Source organism: Stegostoma tigrinum, chromosome 41 (genome assembly GCF_030684315.1).
Source record: "Stegostoma tigrinum isolate sSteTig4 chromosome 41, sSteTig4.hap1, whole genome shotgun sequence".
Taxonomy (NCBI): Eukaryota; Metazoa; Chordata; class Chondrichthyes; order Orectolobiformes; family Stegostomatidae; genus Stegostoma; species Stegostoma tigrinum.
Genome location: NC_081394.1, coordinates 10,764,637 through 10,790,049, shown reverse-complemented (window position 1 = coordinate 10,790,049; position 25,413 = coordinate 10,764,637). Strand labels below are relative to the sequence as shown.

General features: G+C 46.1%; 1 protein-coding gene across 1 annotated transcript; it reads left to right on the top strand.

Moving 5' to 3' along the window:
- Nucleotides 1-20,424: 20,424 nt before the first annotated feature.
- Nucleotides 20,425-21,644, top strand: LOC125448480 (G-protein coupled receptor 15-like). The gene has a single exon (XM_048523808.2). It carries the CDS (start codon nt 20,425-20,427, stop codon nt 21,547-21,549), a length of 1,125 nt encoding a protein of 374 aa, XP_048379765.1. The 3' UTR covers nt 21,550-21,644.
- The last annotated feature ends 3,769 nt before the right edge of the window (nt 21,645-25,413 follow it).

The window sequence follows — 25,413 nt, the reverse complement described above, 5'->3', positions numbered from 1 at the left end:
CCCTTCTTTCTCTGAATCTCTTTCTCTGTGCATCTTGCTTTCTATCACATTCTGTCTGTCAGACTTTTATTTGTGGCATTATGGTAACATTACATCTCTGTCTCTGGCAATTTCTCTCTAATCATATTTTTTTTCCATCCCATCACTACTCAATCCATCTGTACGGCATCTACTTTTATTTCCCTTTCAGACAGCAGTTTTCAGAAACTCACTGTGTAAGATGTTTCACCTCTCCTCTGTATTTTTTTGCCAATGATTACTTACCCTTCAACCACTAGAAACAATTTATCTATTTATTCTATCAAAAAAACTGGGGAGAGGGGCTGACAAATTACTTCTGTCAAAGATAAAATCAGATAGTTCTGAAGAAACTCAGTAAGTCTGGCAGCAGTAAGAAACATTTCAAGTCCAGAATGGTAAATTAGTTATATCCACCAAAGGATCCTACTTTCATTTATATCTGTCAAAGAGTTAGCCTAAACACAATGGACCGAAAGGCCTCTTTATGTATTATCATAGAATCCCTACACTGTGGAACAGGACCTTCAGCCCAACAAGTCCACACCGACCCTCAGAGCACCCTACCCAGACCAATACCCCTAATCTATAAGTCCCTGAACACTACAGGCAACTTAGCATGGCCAGTCCACCTACTCTGCACAGCTTTGGACTGTGGGACAAAACCCATGCAGACACAGGGAGAACGTGTAAACTTCACACACACAGTCGCCCAAGGGTGGAATCAAAACAGATCCCTGGTGCTGTGAGGTGACAGTGCTAACTACTGAGCCACCATGCCTGTTTGAAAAAAAAATTACTAGATTAGATTCCCTACATTGTGGAAGCAGGACCTTCAGCTCAACAAGTCCACACTGCCCCTTGGAGCATCCCACACAGACCCATCCCCCTAAACACTGTGGGCAATTTAGCATGGCTGATCCACCTAGCCTGCACATCTTTGGACTGTGGAAGGAAACCCATGCAGACACAGGGAGAATGTGCAAACTTGGCTTAGACAGTTACCCAAGGCTGGAGTCAAACCCAGTTCCCTGGCACTGTGAGGCTGCAGAGCTAACTACTGAGCCACCAAGCCACTGTTAGATTGTAGGAATGAGGTAAGTAAGAGGCATACACAAAATGTCAAAATGCAAACAGAAGGAAAATGCTTTTGAAGCACCAAGCTGCAAATAATTTCCACACAGGAAACACACACAGATATTTTGGGCCCAGACTCAATTATGAAACTTATACAGAACTTAAAATAAATGGGCCAAAGCATGAGGTTGTTGCTTAATAAGTGTACACACCACTAAAACTTTACAAACTACCTTAACTGAGTGCAGAAGTGGGGAACACAGATCAGCTGTGTAATACAATTTGTGGTCTTGACAGGTTGCCTACTTAGCGGTGTTACTAATTATGGAGTCAGACAGTTCAAAAGAGAGACTTTCAACCCATCAGTGTGCAGTCATTTATTTTCATCTCGACTATCGCTGCAGGAAACTAACCATAGGCAATAGAAGGAGCAAATTGCTGCAGATGCTGGAATCTGTACTGAAAACAACAAATGCTGGAGATTACGGCAGGTCAGGCAGCATCCGTGGAATGAGAGCAAGACAATGTTTTGATTCTAGACAATAGAATCCATTCCCACGATCCTTTCAGGCAGAATGTTCCAGGTGCTGCACAAGAACCATTTCTCACCATCATCACCTTGCTTTTAAAATTATTTTATGTCAGCGCTCCTGGTTATCGAGCCTCACAGAGTCATAAAGTAATACAGTGCAGAAACAGACACTTCAGCCCAACTCGTCCATGCCAACCTGATCTGAATTAGTCCCGTTTGCCCGCATCTGGCCCCTATCATTCTAAACATTTCCTGTTTCTGTCCGAATATCTCTTAAATGTTGCAATCGGACCTGCTTCTACCACCTCCTCTGGCAGCTCCATACATGCTCTACCCGGGGTGTGAAAAAGTTGTCCTCAGATCCTTTTAAAATCTTTCCTTTCTCGCTGTAAACCTCACCCTCTAGTTCTGGACACTGCTACCCTGGGTAAATGACCTCGGCTATTCACTTGATCTGTGCTTATCATGATTTTATAAACCTCTGTAAGATCACCCCTCAGGCTCCTACAATCCAAGGAGTAAAGTCCAGCCTATCCAGCCTCTCCTTATCAGTCAAAACTTCTAGTCTTAGTAACATATTTGTAAACCATTTTTGCACCAAGTCCAGTTTAATAACATCCTTCTTATAGCAGAGTGAACAGAATTGTATGCAGTGTCCCAGTTGTGGCCTTCCCAATGCTTTGAACAGCTGTAATATGACATTCCAACTCCTGCACTATAAGCTCTGACTGATGGAGGCAAGCATGCCAAATGTCGTTTTTGCATCCTGTGAACCTGTGATGCCACTTTCAAGGTACTATGGAACTGGTCTCTCGGTTTGACAATACTTCCTAGGGCCAGAACATTGCCTGTGTAAGTCCTGCCCTCGTTCGTCTTACCAAAATGCAACATGTTCCAATAAAAAATTTTATCAATATAAATTTTATATTTTTTTTAAATTTTATAATCAAAATTTATCTGAATTAACCTCCATCTGCCATTCCTCAATCCAGTGGCCCAGTTGATCAAAATCCCGTAGTACTCTCAGAAAACTTTCTTCACCGTCTACAATATCAAGAATTTTGGTGTCATCCCCAAACTTAGAAACAATGCCTCCTATATTTTCATTCCAATCATTTATATAAATGATGAACAACAGTGGATCCAGCGCTGATCCTTGCGCTACACTGCTGGTCATAGGTATCCAGTATGAACAACAACCTTCTATTATCATCCTCTGTCTCCTGTTGTCAAGCCAATTTTGTTTCTGATTGTCTCGGTCTGTCTAGATCCCACGTGATCTAACCTTGCCAACTAGTCTGCCATGCATAACCTTGTCGAAGGCCTTGCTAAAGTCCATGTAGACAAAGTCTACTGCTCTGCCTTCATCCAACTTCTTAGTCACCTTTTCAAAAAAACTCAATCAAATTTGTGAGACACAATTTCCCTTGCACAAAGCCATGCTGACCTATTCCTAATCAGACCTTGACTTTCCAAATACAGGTAGATCCTGTCTTTCACAATTCCCTCCAATAACTTACTCACCACCGATGTCAGGCTCAGCAGTCTGTAATTCCTTGGCATCTTGCAGAAAGGTTTAGACAGTTTAGGAGAGTCGTCCAGGAAATGGCTGATGAAATTCAATGTGAGTAAATGTGAGGTTTTGCACTTTGGAAAAAAGAATACAGACTTGGGCTATATTCTAAATGGTGAGAAAATTCATAAAGCAGAAGTACAAAGGGATCTGGGAGTGTTGGTCCAGGATTCTCTAAAAGTTAACTTGCGGGTAGAGTCCATGATTAAGAAAGCAAATGTAATGTTGTTGTTTATCTCAAGAGATTTGGAATATAAAAGCAGCGATGTGCTTCTGAGGCTTTATAAAGGTCTGGTTAAGCCCCATTTAGAATACTGTAGCCAATTTTGGGCCCCACACCTCAGGAAGGACATACTAGCCCTGGAGCATGTCCAGTGGAGATTCACACAGATGATCCCTGGAATGGTAGGTTTAACGCATGATGATCGGCTAAGGATCCTGGGATTGTACTCATTAGAGTTTAGAAGGTTAAGGGGAGATCTAATAGAAACTTACAAGATAATGTATGGTTTAGAAGGGGTGGACGCTAGGATGTTGTTTCCGTTAGGCGGGGAGACTAGGACCCGTAGGCACAGCCTTAAAATTAGAGGGGGTAAATTTAAAACGGAAATGAGTAAACATTTCTTCAGCCAGAGAGTGATGGGCCTGTGGAATTCATTGCTGCAGAGTGCAGTGGAGGCCGGGACGTTAGATACGTTCAAGGCAGAGGTTAACAAATTCTTGATCTCACAAGGAATCAAGGGCTACGGGGAGAGTGCAGGGAAGTGGAATTGAAATGCCCATCAGCCATGATTTAAATGGCGGAGTGGACTTGATGGGCCGAATGGCCTTACTTCCACACCTATGTCTTATGGTCTTATATTCATTTCCTTGCAGCCATTCTAAAGTAATGCCCAACTCCAGTCTTCCAGCAAGTAAGCCATAGCAGACGATAATACAAATATCTCAGCTACAGGTTCGGCAAATATCTTCCCTAACTTCCCACAACGTCCTGGGATACACTTGATGAGGTCCTAGGAATCTGTCACTGGAAGCACTTTCCCCTTATTTACTTGAATGAAACTCTAATTCCCGGCATCCCTGCTGCAACTCTTACATCCCCATTCTGAGGAGAAAAATCCTTGCTCTACAGTCTCTCCATATTGAATGACATTCCTCATCCCTCCCAAGATCTTGATATTCAATGGATAAGCACCACACAAGACTAACAATGTAGATATGTTACAGCACTTATATTGAGAAGACTGTGACACTGATAATGTCACTGATGAATGATTAAGAATCTGACACTAATGCTCTGGGTTCAAATTTCACCATGTCAGCTAGTGGAATTTAAAAGTTAATTCAGGTATTTAAAGCACGTCTCAGTAATGGTAACAATGGAGCATTGTTGATTGTAAGAAGATACGAACTAGGAGCAGAAGAGGGCCATTCAGCCCCTTGAGCCTGCTCTACCAGTTAGTAAGATCATGGCTGATCTCATCTCGGCCTTGACTCTAATTTCCGGCCCACTTTCCATTATCCTTCAATCTATTACTAGTCAAAAATCTGTCTATCTTCTCATTAAATTTATTCAGTGTCCTGGCTTCCACCAAAAGCTGGGATAATGAATTCAACAGATTTGCAACCCTTTGATAGAAGTAATTCTTCCTCATCTCTGGCCTAAATCTGCCTTCCCTTGGCAGAAAACTATGGCCTGTCATTCTACATTGCCCCACTTTGTCAGTCCTCTTTAGTATCTTACATACTTCATTCTCATTCTACTAAAATCTAGCAAGCACAAACCTAAACTATTCAATCTCTTCTCATTTGTCTCATTCAGCTCTTCTCTTTCATCTCTGGAATTAATCTTGTGATCCTTCTCTGGACTGCCTTTGATACAATTATATCTTTCCTCAAGTACGGGTACCAAAACTACATGCAGCATTCCAGATGCAGTCTCATCAATGCCATGTACAGATGCGAAAATGCTTCAGAGATCATAGGAACTGCAGATGCTGGAGAACCTGCAATAACAGAGGTGTAGAGCTGGATGAACACAGCAGGCCAAGCAGCATCAGAGGAACAGGAAGGCTGACGTTTTGGGCCTAGACCCTTCTTCAGAAAATGCTTCCCTATTTTTACATTCCATCCTTTCTGCAATAAATGCCAAAGTTCCAATTTCCCTCCTTCACACATCCTGTTCACTGCTCCAGTTCCAGAGAAAGAGAGCGAGAATAAGCTGGCCTGTAGGAATGGAAATAAGGATTTGGAAATTTATAAAAGGGTGGACCCCGGGTGCCTTTTCTCTAGAAATAGAAAGACTGAGGGGTGATCTTTGAGTCTGCAAATATGTTAATAGGCTGGATATAGAGATGTTTCCACTTCTGGGAAGTGTCACAAGAAGGATCAAATTTTAAAACCCATTTCTGAAGAAGAGTCCCAAATGGAAACGTTAACTTTCTCACTCCTCTGATGCTGCCTGACCTGCTGTGTTCGTCCAACTCCACACTATTGTCTACGGTCAAATAGGGGCATTTTCAAAAACGTCTGAATCTAACCTCCCCTGCTCTGCTCTCTCTCAGCTTGTCCCCCCTCCCCTTCCCCTCTCTTTGGTTCTCCAATATGTCTTCAGTCTCCTCCCTCCCAAGTCACACCCTGCATCTGTAACCTCACCCAGGCCCTACAAGCCTCGCTGTCTGTAAAATCCACTTCCAGTATGTTCCTAAAGAGTCAAGCATTCCCATTGAGGCACTGAAACTTCCCATGAAGATAGTGCATGAGGGATCTTCAGTAAAAACCTAAGCAGACGTGGGTGTCCACAGGCTGCATCACAATCTGGGCTTTTAACATAGATCCCCATGAGAGTCTTCTTTTTATTTCGAAGAGATATTTTAATCATTAAATAACGTCTTTGTATCTCTACTTGGATGCAAAAGCAGCTCATTTATGCACAGTTGCAAATCAGGTAAACACACAAAACTTTGGAGTTTGACTATCCACAAAACCAAACACCTCTCTCAGGTGTGAAGCATTCGTATTTAGAAAGAGATAGTAAGAACTGCTGATGCTGGAGTCTGTAATAACAACGTGTGGAGCTGGAGGAACATGGCAGGCCATGCTGCATCAGGGGACCAGGAAAGCTGATGTTTCGGGTCAGGCCCCTTCTTCAGAAATAGGGTAGGGGAAGGGGGCTCTAAAATAAATAGACAGGAGGGGTATTTAGATATATTCAGCACTCTAGGAGAATCGATTAGGTGAAAGGACCCCCACAGGTCTCAACGGATCCCAGTCAGATACAGAGAGAAGTGTTCATACAGGTAAAGCAGCATCAGAGGAGCAGGAAGGCTGACATTTCAGGCCTAGGCCCTTTCTTCAGAAATAGGGGAGGGGAAAGGGGTTCTGAAATAAATAGGGAGCGAGGGGGAGGTGGGTAGAAGAAGGATAGAGGAGAGAATAGGTGGAGAGGAGTCAGACAGGTCAAAGAGAGGGGGGGATGGAGCCAGTAAACGTGAGTGCAGGTGGGGAGTTAGGGAGGAGATAGGTCAGCCCAGGGATGATGGACAGGTCTAGGGGCCGGAATGAGGTTAGTAGGTCGGAGATGGGGATGGGGCTTGATGTGGGAGGGAGGTAAAGGTGGGAGGAAAGACAGGCTAGGGAAGCAGGGATGAGCTGGTCTGGTTTTGGGATGCGGTAGTGGGGAGGGGAGATTTTGAAGCTTGTGAACTCCACATTGACACCAGTGGGCTGCAGGGTTCCCAAGGGGAATATCAGTTGCTGTTCCTGCAGCCTTCAGTGGCATCGTGTGGCACTGCAGGAGGCCCAGGATGGACATGTCATCTGAGGATTGGGAGGTGGAGTTGAAATGGTTCACGACTGGGAGGTGCAGTTGTTTAGTGCGAACCGAGCGGAGGTGTTCTGCAGAGCGGTCCCCAAGCCTCCGCTTGGTTTCCCCAACGTAGAGGAGGCCACAGCGGGAACAGCAGATGCAGTATACCACATTGGCAGATGGGCAGGTGAACATCTGCTTGATGTGGAAAGTCTTCCTGGGGCCTGGGATGGGAGTGAAGGAAGAGGTGTGGGGGCAGGTGTAGCACTTCCTGCGGTTGCAGGGGAAAGTGCCGGGTGTGGTGGGGCTGGAGGGGAGTGTGGAGCGGACAAGGGAGTCACGGAGAGATTGGTACCTCCAGAAAGCAGATAAGAGTGGGGATGGAAAAATGTTTTTGGTGGTGGTGTTGGATTGCAGATGGCGGAAGTGTTGGAGGCTGATGTGTTGTATTCAGAGGTTGGTGGGGTGGTACGTGAGGACAAAGGGATTCTGTTTTGGCTGCTAATGCAGGGAGAGGGTGCGAATGATGAGTTGCGGGAAATGTGGGAGACAGGGTCGAGGGCGTTCTTGACCACTGAGGTGAGAGATGTTGCAGTCCTTGAAAAACGAGGACATCGGAGATGTATGGGTGTGGAATGCCTCATCCTGGGAGCAGATGCAGCGGAGGCGAAGGAATTGGGAATAGGGGATGGCATTTTTGCAAGAAGGTGGGTGGGAGGAGGTGTATTCTAGGTGGCTGTGGGAGTCGGTGTGCTTGAAATGGACAGTGGCACAACGATGCCACCTGAAGGTTGCAGGAACAGCAACTCATATTCCGTTTGGTACCCTGCAGCCCAATGGTATCAAAGTGAACTTCACTAGCTTCAAAATATCCTCTCCCTCTTCCACATCCCAAAACCAGGCCAGTTCATCCCCTCCTCCCTAATCCGTCCTACTTCCCGCCTGTCCCCAACTCTCACCTCAAGCCCCACCCACTAACCTCATCACAGCCCCTTGACCTGTCCGTTCTCCCTGGACTGACCTATCTCCTCCCTAACTCCTCACCTACACTCACCTTTACTGGCTCCATCCCCCCATCTCTTTGACCTGTCTGTCTCCTCTCCACCTTCTATGCACCTCTCTCTCTCTCCCTATTTATTTCAGAACCCCCTTCCCCTTCCCTATTTCTGAAGAAGAGTCTAGACCCGAAACATCAGGTTTCCTGATCCTCTGATGCTGCTTGGCCTGCTGTGTTCATCCAGCTCTACACCTGGTTAACTTGGGTTCTCCAGCACCTCCAATTCCTCCTGTGTCTTTCATACAGGTCGCTGGGAGTTGGAGCCAGATCCAAACAAGTTTTGAACTCCTTTGGACCCCAACCCTGACTGAGATAGTCCCCACCCAAATACCACTCCCAGCTTCTGACCTTCACCCTACTCAAAATGACACGATTTTCTGCTTTAAGTTGACAGGTGAAACCGTGGCTCTTTTACTTTTTTTGCCAACATACCTTGAGAAGCAAGTTAAATCCAGCCTCTCTTGTCATTCATTGCGCCATCAACCCTTCTCCCCACGTTCAATTCACTTACTTTGGGAGTGGCCTCGCAACTTCAAGATAAGCGAGGTCGAGATAAATAAAAATGACACGAGTGAGGAGATACAGCGAATCGAGAATTACAAGTTAAAGAGACAGAGGAAGAAGTGGGAGACAGGAGCCAGCAACGGGAAAGTCAGCGATACAGATAAGAGAGAGAGAAAATGCAAATTGAGAGAGAGTGGTAAGAGACAGAGGCGGGGGAAGGACACTCGGTGAAAGATAAAATGTGGGAGACCGAAACAAGGAGTGGGAAAGACAATGATAGAGAAGAAGAGAAAGTTTGGGATCCAGACAGCAACAGATTTGGAAATGAAGGCAGAAGAAAAATCTGAGATAGAGAGATGATGGGAACTGCAGATGCTGGAGAATCCGAGATAATAAGGTGTGGAGCTGGATGAACACAGCAGGCCATGCAACATCAGAGGAGCAGGAAAGCTGACGTTTCGGGCCTTGACCCTTCATCAGAAAAGGGGGATAGGGAGAAGGTTCTGAAATAAATAGGGAGAGAGGGGGAGGCGGATCAACGACTTGTCCATCATGGGCCTCCTGCAGTGCCACAACGATGCCGCCCGAAGGTTGCAGGAACAGCAACTCATATTTCGCTTGGGAACCCTGCAGCCCAATGGTATCAATGTGGATTTCACAAGCTTCAAAATCTCCCCTTCCCCCACCGCATCCCAAAACCAGCCCAGCTCATCCCCTTCCCCTACTGCATCTCAAAACCAGCCCAGCTCGTCCCCTCCCCCCCACTGCATCTCAAAACCAGCCCAGCTCGTCCCCTGCCCCCCACTGCATCCCAAAACCAGCCCAGCTCATCCCCTTCCCCTACTGCATCTCAAAACCAGCCCAGCTCATCCCCTTCCCCCCACTGCATCTCAAAACCAGCCCAGCTCGTCCCCTGCCCCCTACTGCATCCCAAAACCAGCCCAGCTCATCCCCTTCCCCTACTGCATCTCAAAACCAGCCCAGCTCATCCCCTTCCCCCCACTGCATCTCAAAACCAGCCCAGCTCGTCCCCTGCCCCCTACTGCATCCCAAAACCAGCCCAACTCATCCCCTTCCCCTACTGCATCTCAAAACCAGCCCAGCTTGTCCCCTCCCCCCCACTGCATCTCAAAACCAGCCCAGCTCGTCCCCTGCCCCCCACTGCATCCCAAAACCAGCCCAGCTCATCCCCTTCCCCTACTGCATCTCAAAACCAGCCCAGCTCGTCCCCTGCCCCCCACTGCATCCCAAAACCAGCCCAGCTCATCCCCTTCCCCTACTGTATCTCAAAACCAGCCCAGCTCATCCCCTTCCCCTACTGCATCTCAAAACCAGCCCAGCTCATCCCCTCCCCCCCCCCCACTGCATCTCAAAACCAGCCCAGCTCATCCCCTGCCCCCCACTGCATCCCAAAACCAGCCCAGCTCATCCCCTTCCCCTACTGCATCTCAAAACCAGCCCAGCTTGTCCCCTCCCCCGCCCCACTGCATCTCAAAACCAGCCCAGCTCGTCCCCTCCCCCCCACTGCATCTCAAAACCAGCCCAGCTCGTCCCCCCCCCCCACTGCATCTCAAAACCAGCCCAGCTCGATCCCCCCCCCCAACCACTGCATCTCAAAACCAGCTCAGCTCATCCCCGCCTCCCTAACCTGTTCTTCCTCTAACCTCTCCCCCCCCTCCACCCCCAACCCCCATCCCTATCTCCTACCTACTAACCTCATCCCGCCCCCTTGACCTGTCCGTCCTCCCCGGACTGACCTATCCCCTCCCTAACTCCCCACCTACACAACTTTACCGGCTTCATCCCCGCCTCTTTGACTTGTCTGTCTCCTCTCCACCTATCTTCTCCTCTATCCATCTTCGATCCACCTCCCCCTTCTCTCCCTATTTATTTCACAACCCTCACCCCATCCTCTTTTCTGATGAAGGGTCTGGGCCCGAAACGTCAGCTTTTGTGCTCCTAAGATGTTGCTTTGCCTGCTGTGTTCATCCAGCTCCATACCTTGTTATCTGAGATCGAGAGAGTAGTGAGGGGGGATGGAAAATGTCAGAGAACAGGAAAAGACGGAACAGACAGCTGATCGGAAGTGGCAAGAGATAGAAACAGCAGGAAGAGAGACTATGGAAGACAGCAAGAAGAGGAAAGAGAGTGACTCACAGAGACTTGGGCATATAAACAGAGAGAGAGAGAGAGAGAGAGGCACACACAGAGTGTGCCGGGGCTGAGGGGGGCGGTTGTGGTGGTGGCAAGAGACAGAAAGAGAGATCGAGAAATACGGAGGAAGGCAGATTTAAAGAACAGCAGAATGAGATAACGACATAGGAAGATAGCGATCCAGAGAGAGAAATATAGTGACGAAAACAGATAGAGAAAAAGCAGAGGTATGATAAGCAGATGAGCATGCATACAGATATACAAAGCAAATTGCCTCATATTTAAACTCTATTTATAATATATGTTCTTCTCTAGTACGATATATGATCTCTATATATAAAATTCCGCCTGTAATATATCATCTATGGATTGTTAGACCTATAATCAGAGGTGTAATGTTCTGTGTAAGCGAAATAATCCGCAGTGTTTAAGTGAAGCTACAGTCTAAAATAAGGTGCTGGGTTACTCACCAACCGCTTTCGATACTTTCTAGAGCGTGTTTTAGACAATGAAGGGGCACGGGGATATTCAGGCTATCATATCCCCTTCGCCTAAGGCGCGGAATCATTCAGAGACTCATCAACAGCACCCTCACCCTCCCGCTTTCATTTCCTCACTTCGACCAGTTAAGGGTCAGTTCCTTCAGATTCCCCCTTTAAACAAGACTCCCAGCATCTGTAAGTACACCAGTTTAATTCAGAATATTTTTGCTGCTTGTGTTTTATTTTAACCGCACTTCTCCAAATCAAACTGCGATTTTCAAGTGAACCAGTATCTGAAAATGCCAGTAAAGGATGGCCGAGGCAGAATTCCTCATAACATTGAAGAAGTGTTTAGATTTGCACTTGCAATGCAAAGGCATATGGTTGTTAGAACAGAAACAAAGTTGCTGGAAAAGCTCAGCAGGTCTGGTAGGATCTGTGAAGAAAAAAACTGAGTTAACGTTTCGGGTCCGGTGACCCTTCCGCAGAACTTGTTAGAAAGTGGGACTGGAATAGAGAAGTGACTGTCTTTGACCTGCGCAGACTTGATGGGCCGAAGCGTCTTTTTCTCCGTCCTGTGGACTTCCATATCTGTAGGCGAGGAGGCCTTGTGGTGCAATGGTAGTGCCGCAAAAACTGGGTTCAAATCGCACCCGCTCCAGTGGTATGCAACAAACAGTCTGAAAAAGCTGTCTCCTTCAGAAAAAAGTTACTTCTACTGGCAGTGCACAGATTGCAGATAATAGGGTTAAGATTTCAAATTATCCTTTCAATGACAACTGTACAATCCTTGGCGAAAATGAAGGAGTGAAACTTAAAAACGAGGTAGCAAAGTGTAGAAGGTCAAGCAGCATCTTAGGAGCAGAAAAGCTGACGTTTCTACCTCTGATACAAACTTAAAAACGGTGTGGTTTCTGAAATCCGTGACCTATCTCAGAGTGTAGGAGAGACACAATGGCTTAAATCTCCCAGTTGAAACAAAACAGTAAATAGTTTTCTAACCAACCTGTTCAGAGATGTGACGACACACTCCAAGAGAAGGTGGGATTTGAATCTGGGATCACCTGGCTCAGAGGTTACGACTGTGCCACAAGAGGATCAGTGGCTGAGTGATTGGCAATACTACCTCACAGTGCCAGGGACCTGGGTTGGAATACAGCCTCGGGCTAGCCTCTGTGTGGAGTTTGCACGTTCTCCCTGTGTCTGCGTGGGCTTCCTCCGGGCACTCCGGTTTCCTCCCACAGCCCAAAGATATGCAGGTGGGGTAGATTGGAAATGCAGAGTTGCAGGGATAGGGCAGGGTGCTGGGTCTGGGTCTGTGTCTGGGTGGGGCGCTCTTCAAAGGTTTGGTGTGGACTCGATGGGCCGAATAACCTGCTTCCACACTGCAGATATTCTGCTGTAGTCAGTCATGTCACGCTTCTGGATAACTTTCAAATTGCTCAGAGATTAGATTATATTACCTACAGTATGGAAACAGGCCCTTCAGCCCAACAAACCCACACTGCCTCTTGAAGCATCCCACCCAGACCCAACCCCCTAAACCCACACACCCCTGAACACGACGGGCAATTTAGCATGGTCAATCCACCTAACCTGCACTTCTTTGGACTGTGGGAGGAAACCAGAGCACCCGGAGGAAACCCACACAGACGGGGGGAGAATGTGCAAACTCCCCTCAGACAGTCGCCCGAGGCTGGAATCAAACCCGGCCCCCTGGCGCTGTGAGGCTGCAGTGCTAACCACTGAGCCACCGTGCCACCCACAAATGTTAGGGCACACTTCTGGAATAGGTTGGATCGGAGCCCAGGGCCCCTAGTCCAGAGGTATGGACACACCTAAAGGAGTGTATAATCGGCTGCTGGGGAGATTTGCACTTCTCTGCAGAGTTTTACCAATTCCCCTGTCTTGTGCTAAGTGCTCTTTCACCTTTTCTAAGTAGTTTCCACGGGAATACAGAAAACCGGACAAATTACCCGACAGTATGAAGAGAAATGCTGTCCTATTGTCAGGAAGCTTCCTATCATCTATTTAGAAAGCGATTTCTCAACCATTGCCAATTCAAACAGAAATTTGAAGTTAGACTATGGTCCAATAGATGTCTTTCAAAGGATTGGCAGGGAAACAGGAAGATGATATAAACCCACATTCCCGTTCTGACCTGTGCTATCCAACTACTGGCCACCTCCCACAATTTGGCCAGGAGGCTGACATGCTCAATTGAGACAGGGCTGAAATCTCCACTGTGTAATGTCACCTAAATCCAACTCAGATTTGGCTCACCTACGGCAGACGCCTAGCACAAACAGTTACAGTTTATGCCGGTGACCTCTTAGTTGACTATTTTAACACTGCCGGGCTACTCCTCTCCAATCCTCTCTTTCGACAGCAACTTCCAGTCCTTTAACCACTGCCATCAGGAAGGACAAGGGTGGGGGTTCAATACTGCGGGAGTGCCGCACTGTCGGAGGGTCCGCGCTGAGGGAGCGCCGCACTGTCAGACGGTCCGCGCTGAGAGAGCAGGCACTGTCGGAGGGTCAGCGCTGAGGGAGTGCAGCACTGTCGGAGGGTCAGTGCTGAAGGAGTGTCACAATGTCGGAGGGTCCGCGCTGAGAGAGCAGGCACTGTCGGAGGGTCAGTGCTGAGGGAGTGGGCACTGTCGGAGGGTCAGTGCTGAGGGAACTGTCGCTGGATTAGTACAAAATGCGGACGGTGGGACTAGACATTTAGAAGTCTTGGGGATTAATTGAATTTAGGTTTAAAAATATTGCTTTAACCTTTCTCTGACCTTCTACTTTCATGCTGGCTAACCTCGCGTGCCATTTCTCCTCCTTGACATGATTTAACCTTTGTGTCAATATGTCTCACAATTACTCATTATCTGCGCATTTCGAGAATAATGGTGTCTGCAACTGAACCAGTGCAGGTGACTCAAATAATCGATAATATCTGCAGATTGGGGCAAAGCAGTTTCTCCCTGTCTCACATCTTCTTAAAAAGATCAAATCAGTGGGTCAATGAAGAGACCATGAGCACGTTTGCAAAGGTTCGATGGTTTTCCCTTTTTTAAACTATACACAGAAACACTAAGCGCGTTGATTGATTTCAGGCGACCTGCAACGACTTTAGGAGCCAGCGTAACCAAGGATTTCTGAGAAAGGTTAGACAAGTGAAGTCTTGACAGAGTGAGAACCCTCTGAAGCAGGCCTGTTTTGTCTTTTCACAGAGGTCAGATTATTTTTTAGATTCACTAGTTCACGGGTCGGGGAAATATTTATTCAGGAAGGATGTTGAAAACCACGTAATTTTTTTGGTTAAATTAGATGTACCAAATATTGTATTCCTTAATCTAGATTAATACTTACAACAAAAATTAACGGTTATTTTGAGACGAATAATTGTGTACTTGACACAATTTAAATCAGGGTCAAGGATATTCCCATACATGTATACTTCAAATGACTGATGGACATCAATCTGTAATGTTTATAGAATCTCCACAGTGCAGAAAGAAGCCTCTGAGGAAGGGTCACCTTACCTGAAATGTTAAGTCTGATTCTTTCCTTCACAGATGCTGCCAGACCGGCTGAGCTTTTCTAGCGACTTCTTTTTTGTTCGTCGTTTAAGCATCCACATTTCTTTCAGTTTTTATCAGACTCAGGTCATCAGTGGTGTGAGGCAGCAGTGCTAACCATTGTACCACCCGCATGCTCTTGCATTATTAAATAACTAACCCCTATTTTCATGTATTATATCATTTAAAGTACCATATCACAAGCAAGACCAGCATTTTTGCCTGTCCCTAATTGCCCTTGAACCAAGTGTCTTGATCACGCCACAGCAGAGGGTATTAAGAGTTAACTACATTGTTGTAGGGGCCTGCAGACAGATGTAGGGCCAAACCAGGTGAAGGTGCAGATTTCTTTCCTCAAAGGACATGGGTGAACCAAAAAAAGGGTTTTTTTTTGGAGCTATTATTAATATCTGAGTAGCTACTATCACAGAGACTAACTTTCATTCTCAGAATCATGAAATGAAATGAATTTAATTTCCATGAGCAGCCAAGCGGGCTTTGGACCTAGGTCTACAAAATATTAGCTAGCTCCAAGATGGCATTACAGCACAGGCATACTTTGCGAGCTGCCCCCAGCAGATCATCTCCTTACGTCCATTATAATCATTCTGCTATTTTAAATCTCAATTTTAAGTCTCTGTAGCTGTAGCACTCTACTCTGTAATTTGTTCTATTTCCCTGATGAATTTATGTAACGTATGATTTGCCTGGATAGCACACAATACAATACTCCTCACTGTATCTTGAATCATGTGACAACATTAAATCAAACTAAGTAATAAATCAAATTAAATCGAAAAGAGGTCTTCAGATTAACAGTCTACTGATAGCACCACAATGCCACCTCTTAGATTCCTTGAGCATTGTATGTGACTTTGCGTGCAAGAAATAATGTCTCAACTATATGTTAAAGATACAGTAAAAGCTTTAACATTTTAATTTGTTTGTGTCAATTGTATACCACTGTTATTACTTTGGATCCAAAGTGAAAGCAATGTTGATGTTTATGCTCTGATGTTTAAGTGCTTTATGTTGGAATAAAATCTGCATTTAAGTTTTTTTTACTTTAACACTGATGCTTTCATTTCTTTTGATTTCTGACATGAATTGCACTGCTTGTATTTTGATAATTTAGTGCTTTGGGTTGTATTAGCCATAGATACTACATTAGTGTTTTCTTTTGTCACTCCAAGGACTCCCTGAAGGCATAACCTTCAGCCCCCAGCCGTCTAAGAATTCTGCATTCCTCAAATTCCAGCTAATTTCACCTCTCTGAAAGCAGAGAGGTGCAGAGGATATTTTGGAATCCTGAAAGGATTTGATAATGTAATTAAGGAGAAACCTTGATAACGTAATTAAGGAGGTTTGATGACCAGAGGGACATAGATTAAACAGTATCAGCAGAACAGCCAGTTATTGAGCCTCTGATGAAGGGTCCAGGCCCGAGACGTCAGCTTTTATGCTCCTGGGGTGCTGCTGGGCCTGCTGTGTTCATCCAGCCTCACATTTTATTATCTTGGATTCTCCAGCAACTGCAGTTCCCATTATCACATTTATTGAGTCATAGAGATTTACAGCACAGAAAAAAGTCCTTCAGCCCATTGAGTCTGCGCAGGACCTCAGTCTACAAAACATAGCCAGTAAGGAAGATAGGAGAAATGCTTTTACACAGTGAGTAGTTGTGCTGTAGAATGCATTGTCCACAATGTTGTTGAGTGATTTTAACAATACTTTATTAATAACAGCAATTATAATACTATATTTCAGACCAAACATTTACAGGATTATGGGTTAAGAGGGGAGGAATAGGACTAATTAGCATTTGCAAGCATTCAGCACAAAATGGCTGAATGGCCTGCTTCCCCATTATCTTGAAGAATGCAGCTTTAAACCAACAGTCAAAATCACTTGTCATGTAATTTCTTTATTCTGATAGAGTGCAGAAATGCTGAATATGAAATAAATCTAGTGTAGTTATTTATATTTACATGTGCATTTTCCATTAATTTACAGCATTCTTGTTTGCTTCTAACGCTGTTTCAACATGTATTAATTTCATGAGTATGCCACGTTATTGTTGCTTCGGTATCAGGCTCATGCCTGTTTATGGGTGAAATGTGTTTGTTTCTTTGCGAATTTCCTGTGCGGTAATTAATTGTAGGTTGATGCATCGAGTGCATTTTCCTTCTGCTCTTTGCATAGTAAGTGTCTGCCATGTTTAGCTCTTTTTTTTTCCATTTTCTTGTCAGAAAAATAAAATGACACTAAAGGACACCATTTGGTCCATTGCACACCTGACCACTGTTTGAGAGCGGCATCCATTTAATGCTGCTACCCAATTATTTCCCAAAGGCCTGCAAATTTTCTCCTTCAATTTTTTTTTAAGTAAAATTCCCCTTTCGGAAAGAAACCACAAACTGTGTTTCCACTGACACTTCAGGCAGCAAGTTCTAAGTGAAGATAAAGTCAAAAGTCACACTGCACTAGATTATAGTCCCACAGATTTATTTAAAATCACAAGCTTTCAGAGTGCTGCTCCCTCATCACTCGACTGACGAAGGAGAAGCACTCCTTGGACTATAACCTGGTGTCATGTGGCTTCTGACCTTTTTCACCTGAGTCCAACACCAGCTTCTCCACATCCTACATGGAGATGACATTTTGTTCTACCTGGGGATCTCTAATCATGTTTGGCACATGTTAACAGTATATTCAGAGAAGGTAGGGTGGCTAACCTTAAGCCAAGAATAGAGGGCTGCAATTACATGGAAAGGCAGGAGATGTTGGGAATATGCTACTTAAAATGGAGAGGGTTAAGATGGCAGGTAATCAGAAAGACTAATGGACCCATACCTGAACCCTTTGTCTTTCTGTTACTTTATAACCCTCTCTGCCTATCTGTGATATCACCACCCCTCACCCCCCTCCCTCTCTCCCTGTCTCTGTGATTCCTGTCACTCAGTTCCTCTTCTTCTTTCTATCTCTGTCACTCTCTATGTGTGTGTTCAACATTGTTCTTCCTGTCTCTTCTCCCTTTCCATTCCATAAGGAGACTAGGAATGAACTGCACATGAGAAGCCTGTACACTGGACAGCAAAAGTTAATAATCACTGTGGGCCTGACTGTAACTTGTTTTGGAAAATTTACTTTAGAATTTGCTAAAATAAAGTTAATAGTTTTGGTCGCTTTATTTGAGGCAAGATATTGTTTCATTGGAGGCAGTTCTGAGAAAATTCACTAGAATGAACCTCAGTGTGGAGGGTTTGTCTTATGACCAAAGGTTGAACAGGTTGGGACTGAATTCACTGGAGTTTAGAAGAAAGGGAGACAATCTCATTGAAGCATTTGGGATTCTTAATGGGCTGGACAGTGTAAAAGCTGAGGATGTTTCCCTTCATGGGAGATTCTAGGACCAGAGGATACAATCTCGGAATAAAGGGGCACTAATTTAATACTGAAATGAGGAGGAAATTCTTCTCTCAAAGAATTGAGAAACTTTGGAACTCTTTGTTACAGCGAGCTCTGTGGGATTAGAGTCTTTGTGTGTATGTGGGGCTGAGATAGATAGACTGTATATCACCACAGGAATCAAGCGTTATGGAGAAAGGAGGTTGGTGTGAGGATTGTAGTATCACCTAAGGTCTTATTGAATGGTAGAGCAAACTTGAGTGACCGAATGTACTATTCCTATTTCTTATATTCTTGTGAATAGACATATTCAAAATGTTGATGGAACAAATCAGGGTCAACAGTTTCCCATGGCAGTAACGATTAGATCATTTGTATAAGTATGCAATGGGTGCAGCAGGATGCAAAGATCTGATTGTTCTGCTGTAAATTATTGTGGTGGGAACTGTGCTATTCAGAAAGATGATGGAAGCAGCTTCACTGGGAATGCAAACAGAAGTGAGGCTCATAAAGAGAGATGGAGGCATCCAAGAAGCATAAGTTGGTTATTTCAACAGAAAAATGCACTGTACAGGGTTACAGAGAAATGGCAAGTGATGAGCACTATGTTAATATCCTCAGAGAGACAATTGGCCAAATGGCCTCCATGTGCACTGTAACTATTCTGTGATGGACAGAGTCAGGGAGTGGAGAATTATAACGGAAGTTAGATGTCTTCTCATCTGGTTACCAGGTCAGCATGTCACTAGATACCCCAGCATTTAATGCCTGTAACTGCTTTTGAGAACTTGGTGATAAGCTACTTCCTTGAAGTTGTGCAGACCAGATGGTGGAGATTCACCCACTGTGCAATTATGAAGAGTGTTACTGGATTGTTGATGGTATAATTCCAATCCAGGAGTCTGTGGCTTAGAAAGCAACTTACAGCTGGCAGTGATCTCATGCATGTCTTGTCTTCCCAGGAGGTGGAAAGTAGGACATTGGGGGGGCCTTCATGCATCAATGTGGGTGGGAATAGATACTTACAAATGTTATATGGGCTGCCAGTCAAGTGGGCTACTTTCTGCTGGATGGTAGTTTAGAGTGTTGTTGGAGTTGCGGCTACTCAAGCCAGTAGTGATTTTCAAGTAGAAAGTGAGAGACAGGGAGAGAGAAAGAGGGTAGAATGGGAGTGGGTGTTGGGGAGAGGAACGGGGAGAAATGGAGAAAGTGAGAGAGATTTAAAAAATGATGCAGGAGAGTAGGAGAAGAGATGGAAAAAGGGAGAGAAATAGAAAGGAGATAGATGGAGATGAGAGGGAGAGAGTGAGAACGGGCATGAAGGGAGGGAGCAGCATGGACAACAGAGGCAAAGAGACAGTACCAGGGAGGGGAGAAAGAGAAAGGGTGTGTGTGACAGAATTAGAAAGGGGGAGAAAGAAGAAGGAAGGAAGGAGAGCGAGATGAGTAGAAAAGAGAGATAAGAAGGCAATGACAGCAACAGAAATGGGAGAGGGAGAGAGAGAGAGAAAGGCGTTAGAATTGGAGAGAGAAAGGGAGAGTGAGTGTGAGAGCACTGGAATGGGGCAAAGACAGAAAGAAAGGAAAGGAATATAGGGGAGAGAAAGAAGGGGAGAGAGTGAGAGAGAGGGAGGGAGATGGGAGAAATTGAGAGAGAGAAACACAGAGTGAAAAATAGAGCGACTGTGTGGAAATTAGCTGGAAGAGAGTGACGGTGGAGACAGAGCAAGATGAAAGTATCTTCGGAGAAGGCAGGAAAAAGACACAGGCGAGTGGGGATCGTAATGAGCGAATGGGGTTTTTCTTAGGGACGTTACACTGTGCCACTGGCGAGAGGCCATTCCATTTTTTTCTCTGACGCCTTTTTATATATTGTTTTTTTTTCTCTCTAGTCAACCTGAACAGGTGGGGCTTGAACTGAGCCTCCAGTCCGGGGGTAGGTGCGCCACAGGAGTGCCCATCCCGATTATTTTACAAAAAAACACATTTTGCTGTTGGAGCAGTTTGTGCAACCGAGTTTATCACGAAGAAACGAAAATAATAAGTTGTGGTCGAAGAGAGGAGGGATTGATTGTAGATGGGCTGGTAGTGGTCAGGAAATGAGATCTGAGACAGCTATGTTCTGATGGGTAGGCAAAAGCCTGGTGAGATACAAACAATTCTGACAAGCACAAAAAGCGAGGGGGAGGGGGAGTGAGGACGGTTCAAAACAAAAGGAAAGAAACGATTAGCCGATGATGAATAACACGACGGATTACTATTACGATCAGAATTACTACGTGTTTTACACCACGGTGTGGATCGAGGCCGAGCCTTGTGAGGCTATCCCGATTCCCCATGCTCGCATCTTCTTCCCCCTGGTCTACAGCATCATCTTCGCCGTGGGCTTTCTGGGCAACGGCTTGCTCATTTCGGCCCTCGGCTTGAAGTGCCGGCTCAAGAGGCAGGTCGACGTCTTCATCATCAACCTGGCGTTGGCCGACTTGGTCTTCCTGATCACCTTACCTCTCTGGGTGGACGCGGAGGCGTGGGGCAAGTTGTGGCGGAGCGGCCTCTTGCTGTGCCGACTGAGTGCCTACTTAGTGGCGGTGAACGCCTACTCCAGCGTGTCGTTCCTGAGCTGCATGAGCCTGGACCGTTACCTGGCCATCGTATATCCTCTCCGGTCCCGCAGGGTGCGCTCCAAAACTTACGCAGCGTTGGCTTGCCTCTTGGTCTGGTCAGCATCATTCCTGTTGGGACTCCCCATCCTTTACAACCGCATCATCGACACAAGGGGTGAGGCGTCCTACTGTACCGAGGATCAGGTTTCCCACAGTTCTGCAGTCTCTCTGGCCTACCTACTGCTCACCTTCGTATTCCCAATGCTCATCATTCTGATCTGCTACTGCTGCATCACTAGGAAGCTGTGCCTTCAGTACAGGAGAAGCAAGAAACAGGACATCAAACTGAGGAAGTCGATGAGGGTGGTCTTCATGGTGGTCTTGTTCTTCCTCCTCTCCTGGCTTCCTTTCAATGTTTTCCGCTTCCTGGCCTTGCTCCACCGCTGGGGGGTGGGTTTTGAGTCGTGCAGCTTCCAGCATGCGGTGGTACTCGGTCAGGAAGCCAGCGCCCCGCTGGCTTTCGCCAATAGCTGCATCAACCCGGTCATCTACTGGCTGCACGACAGCTCCATCCGGAAAGCCGTGTTGAGGCTTCTCCTGCCCTGCCTCAAGCCGTTACATCTCAGTCGGTTCTCCGCCACCTCGGACAGCCATCCTAGTGGAGCGAGTACCATCACCACCGACTACTCCAGTCAGAAGGGCAGGTCGCCGCATTGCACCGTTCAGCTCGCCACTTGGGCTACCCACGTCGAACCTTGAGACCCACAGCTTGGGGGAAGGAGGGAGATAGAAGGGGACTGAGCTGGACAGAAATGGTTGGGGGGAATGGGGTTTTGAGCTGTACATTAGGCAGTAGAGAGTGAAGCTTCTGGGAGGGGAACTGAGATATCTAAACGGACTTCAGCTTGTTTAATTTTTTGAGAAGAGCTAAGACTCAGGGTTTGGTGGCTGTGCAAGACATGGAAAAGTTTTTTTGATTTTATTCTATACCACATCATCCCCAACTTGTGAGATAAGGCCATAACTAATAGTCTTTCTAATGATTTTATCTCTAGTACCAATGGAACATTATTAAAGATCTCTTTTGGGTGATTATCGAACTCACTGCCTCTGTAGAGTATTCATGCATGTATTTTATTATTGCGTGGGATGAGGGCTAGACCATTTACTGCTCATCCCCAACTGCCTCGAGGACAGTTGCAGAAGAGAGTCTATTGAATGACTACTTACTGCGTACAGTTCTGGTCGCCACATTACCAAAAGGATGTGGATGCTTTGGAAAGGGTGCAGAGGAGATTCACCAGGATGTTGCTTGGTAGGGAGGGCGCTATCTATGAAGCGAGTTTGAGCAGATTAGAATTATTTACATTAGAAAGACTGAGGTTGAGGAGGGACCTGATTGAGGTCTACAAAATCATGAGAGTTAGAGACAGGGTGGATAGCAAGAAGCTTTTTTCCCCTGAGTGGGGGAATGAATTACTAGGGGCACGATTTCAAGGTGAGAGGGGGAAAGTTTAAGGGAGATATGCATGGCAAGTTCTTTACACAGAGGGTGGTAGGTGCATGAAACAAGTTGCCAGCGGAGGTGGTAGAGACCGGCATGATAGCGCCATTTAAGATGTATCTGGACAGATACATGTATGGGCAGGGAGCAGAGGGATACAGATCCATGGAAAATAGGTGACAGGTTTAGATAGAGGATCGAGATCGGCGCAGGCTGGGAAGGCCGAAGAGCCTGTACCTGTACTATAATTTTCCTTGTTCTTTGAGAGTCGCCGCATTGCTGTGGCTCTGGAGTCACAGAGAGGACATTTCCTTCCCCGAAGGGCATCAGTCAACCAACTGCGGCATTACCACATCGACAACGTTAATCGCTTACTTTTGATGACAGAAGTGTAGTTGTTGAATTAATTAAACTTTGATTCGGAGCGGCTCGATCTTACATCCCGAAGTAAAGGAACAGCAGTCTGGTGTTCTGAATGAGTAGTCAGTGACTCTTTCACCTCAAAGCATCGTTCCTGGCTGGGTCTTTCCAAGACAGGCTTCCTCATTATTTTGACTGACCGAAAGGACTGATGGTTTGACTGTAAAACGCACTGGAGACTGTGTGAAAAAGAGATACTGACAGAGGGGAATTCGAGCAAAGGGTTGAGCACATGAGGTGCACCAGACACTTATCTTCCACCTCATAACATGAAGATTGCACCTTCTCCCAGAGATGGGCTGATCCCCACTCCTTGGATATTTGGTGTGGCACAGGGTGTGAGTCATTACCGAACATAAATGACGTTCAGACTTGCCGCTTTTTAGGCTAACGTGTGCTGTTTGCAAGGACATATAATGCTTTCACCAACGTGAGCTTGGACCTGTCAGATGCAGTTAGCTGGATGGCTGGTCTGGATGTAGTAATAGCCAATTCACACCCACCAGGCTGAAAAATTTTATTTCTCAATCTCATCCCCTGTCACCTTCAGGTTAAACTATCACCAGTTGTCTCTTCAATGAGAGAGCACCCTACTTTTTTCTATTCTCTCTCAGCTTTGATCCTCACATTCGGCCTGCCGCTCGCCTCTTAACGCCATCACATTTTGCCTCCCTTCTCATTCATAGAATCCCTATGGTGTTGAAAAAGGCCCTTTGACCAACAAGTCCACACTGACCTTCAGTGCGTCCCACCCAGATCCATTTCCCTTGTAAACCAACTCAACTACACATCCCTGAACACTTCAGTGCAATTTAGCATGGCTAATCGACCGAGCCTGCACATCTTTGGACTGTGGGAGGGAACACACGCAGGCTCAGGGAGAATGTGCAAAGTCCACGCAGAGAATCGCCCGATGGTGTAATTGAACCCGGGTCCCTGGTGTCACCGTGCCGCCCTAATTAGTACAACAGGATTTTTACTCCCTGGCCGGGAATTGAACCCGGGCCGCGGCGATAAAAGACCACCAGGGAATCCTTTCCTGGTAATTAGATTAGATTCCCTACAGTGTGGAAACAGGCCCTTCGGCCCAACAAGCCCACACTGCCCCTTGAAGCATCTCACCCAGACCCATCCTCCTATAACCCACACACCCCTGAGCACTACGGGCAATTTTAGCATGACCAATTCACCTAAACTGCACATCTTTGGACTGTGGGAGGAAACCGGAGCACCCGGAGGAAACCCACGCAGACACAGGGAGAATGTGCAAACTCCACACAGACAGTTACCCGAGGCTGGAATTGAACCTGGGTCCCTGGCGCTGTGAAGCTGCAGTGTTAACCACTGAGCCACCGTGCCGCGCTGTTCTCTCCTTCCTCGCTTTCCAATCCATCCCACCCAATTCACCTCCTAACACACATTTAGCAGTGGCCCATCATCCTCAAGGCCGGGGGTTAAGGCGAGCGAGAGTTAGGTGTGCAGATATTCTCTATCAAATATTGATCCGTCCCCGGGTGACACAGTTTCGAGAAACACCAAGAACTCGCTGTAGACTCAGTAATAGAGACTGAGCTCACTTGGGTGAGATGCAAGCAACTGCAACATTTCAGGGATATTTCCAAATCTAAAGCCGTCCACTGAGAATATAAATGTTTCTCTCCTGGGATTTTTTATATTAAACGAACAGGTGAAACTGTTAACTTAAAAAAAAATCCAAAGCAAATTAAAGCGGTGATTATTAATATTTGCTGTCTGCAGCCCGTTTCTCGAGTTCAGTTCAATCCCGGTCTCCTTACGGCAGAGGGAAGACGCAAACACACGCACACACATGATGAGAGAGAGTGACATACATAGGATGAAAGGAAGGACCGGAGTTACAGGAATCAAAGAGAGAAGGGGTGAAAATGCAGAGAGAGTTGGTGAGAAAGACAAATCTAAGAATAAAGGGCAAGCCAGAACTGAGATGAGGAAGAAATTCTTCCCTCAAGAGAGTTGCGAATCAGTGGAATTCTCTTTCACAGGAAGCTGTTTGGGGGCAGTTCGTTGGATATGTTCAGGACCGTGCTGGACGTGGATAAAAGCTTCGAGGGTTTTGAAGAGAGAGCGGGTATGGGATACTGAGATTGCATAATCAGCCGTTATAGTATTGAATGGTGGTGCGGGCTGGAAGGGCCGAATGGCGTACTCCTGCAACTGTCGTAATTGCTTCCATGAAAGACAAACGGGGCAGCGATGAATGGAGGAGGCTGGTAAACTGACAAAAACCACACCAAAAGGATGAAAGTGAGAGCCAGCAAGAGGTGTAGAGAGGGAGACACGGCGAGTGAGGCAGATCGAGCTAGATGGCCAAAAATGCAGAAGTTGCTGGCGAAACTCAGCAGGTCTGGCAACACTAGCCGGAAGAAAGAAGATTTAAAGTTCCAAGTCCGGAGACTTCCATCAGATGAAGTCAGAAGGGGACGGAGATAATAAAATGTGAGGCTGGATGAACACAGGAGCTCCTGAGATGCTGCTTGGCCTGCTGTGTTCATCCAGCCTCACATTTTATTATCTTGGAATTCTCCAGCATCTGCAGTTCCCATTATCTCTGAAGGGGACGGGTTGAACAATTCGGAGGGATGAAGTGGAGTCAGTGAAATGCATGAAATTAAGTCACAAGAGAGAAAGTTCGGACAGAGGAGAACTTTTTTTTAAAGAGA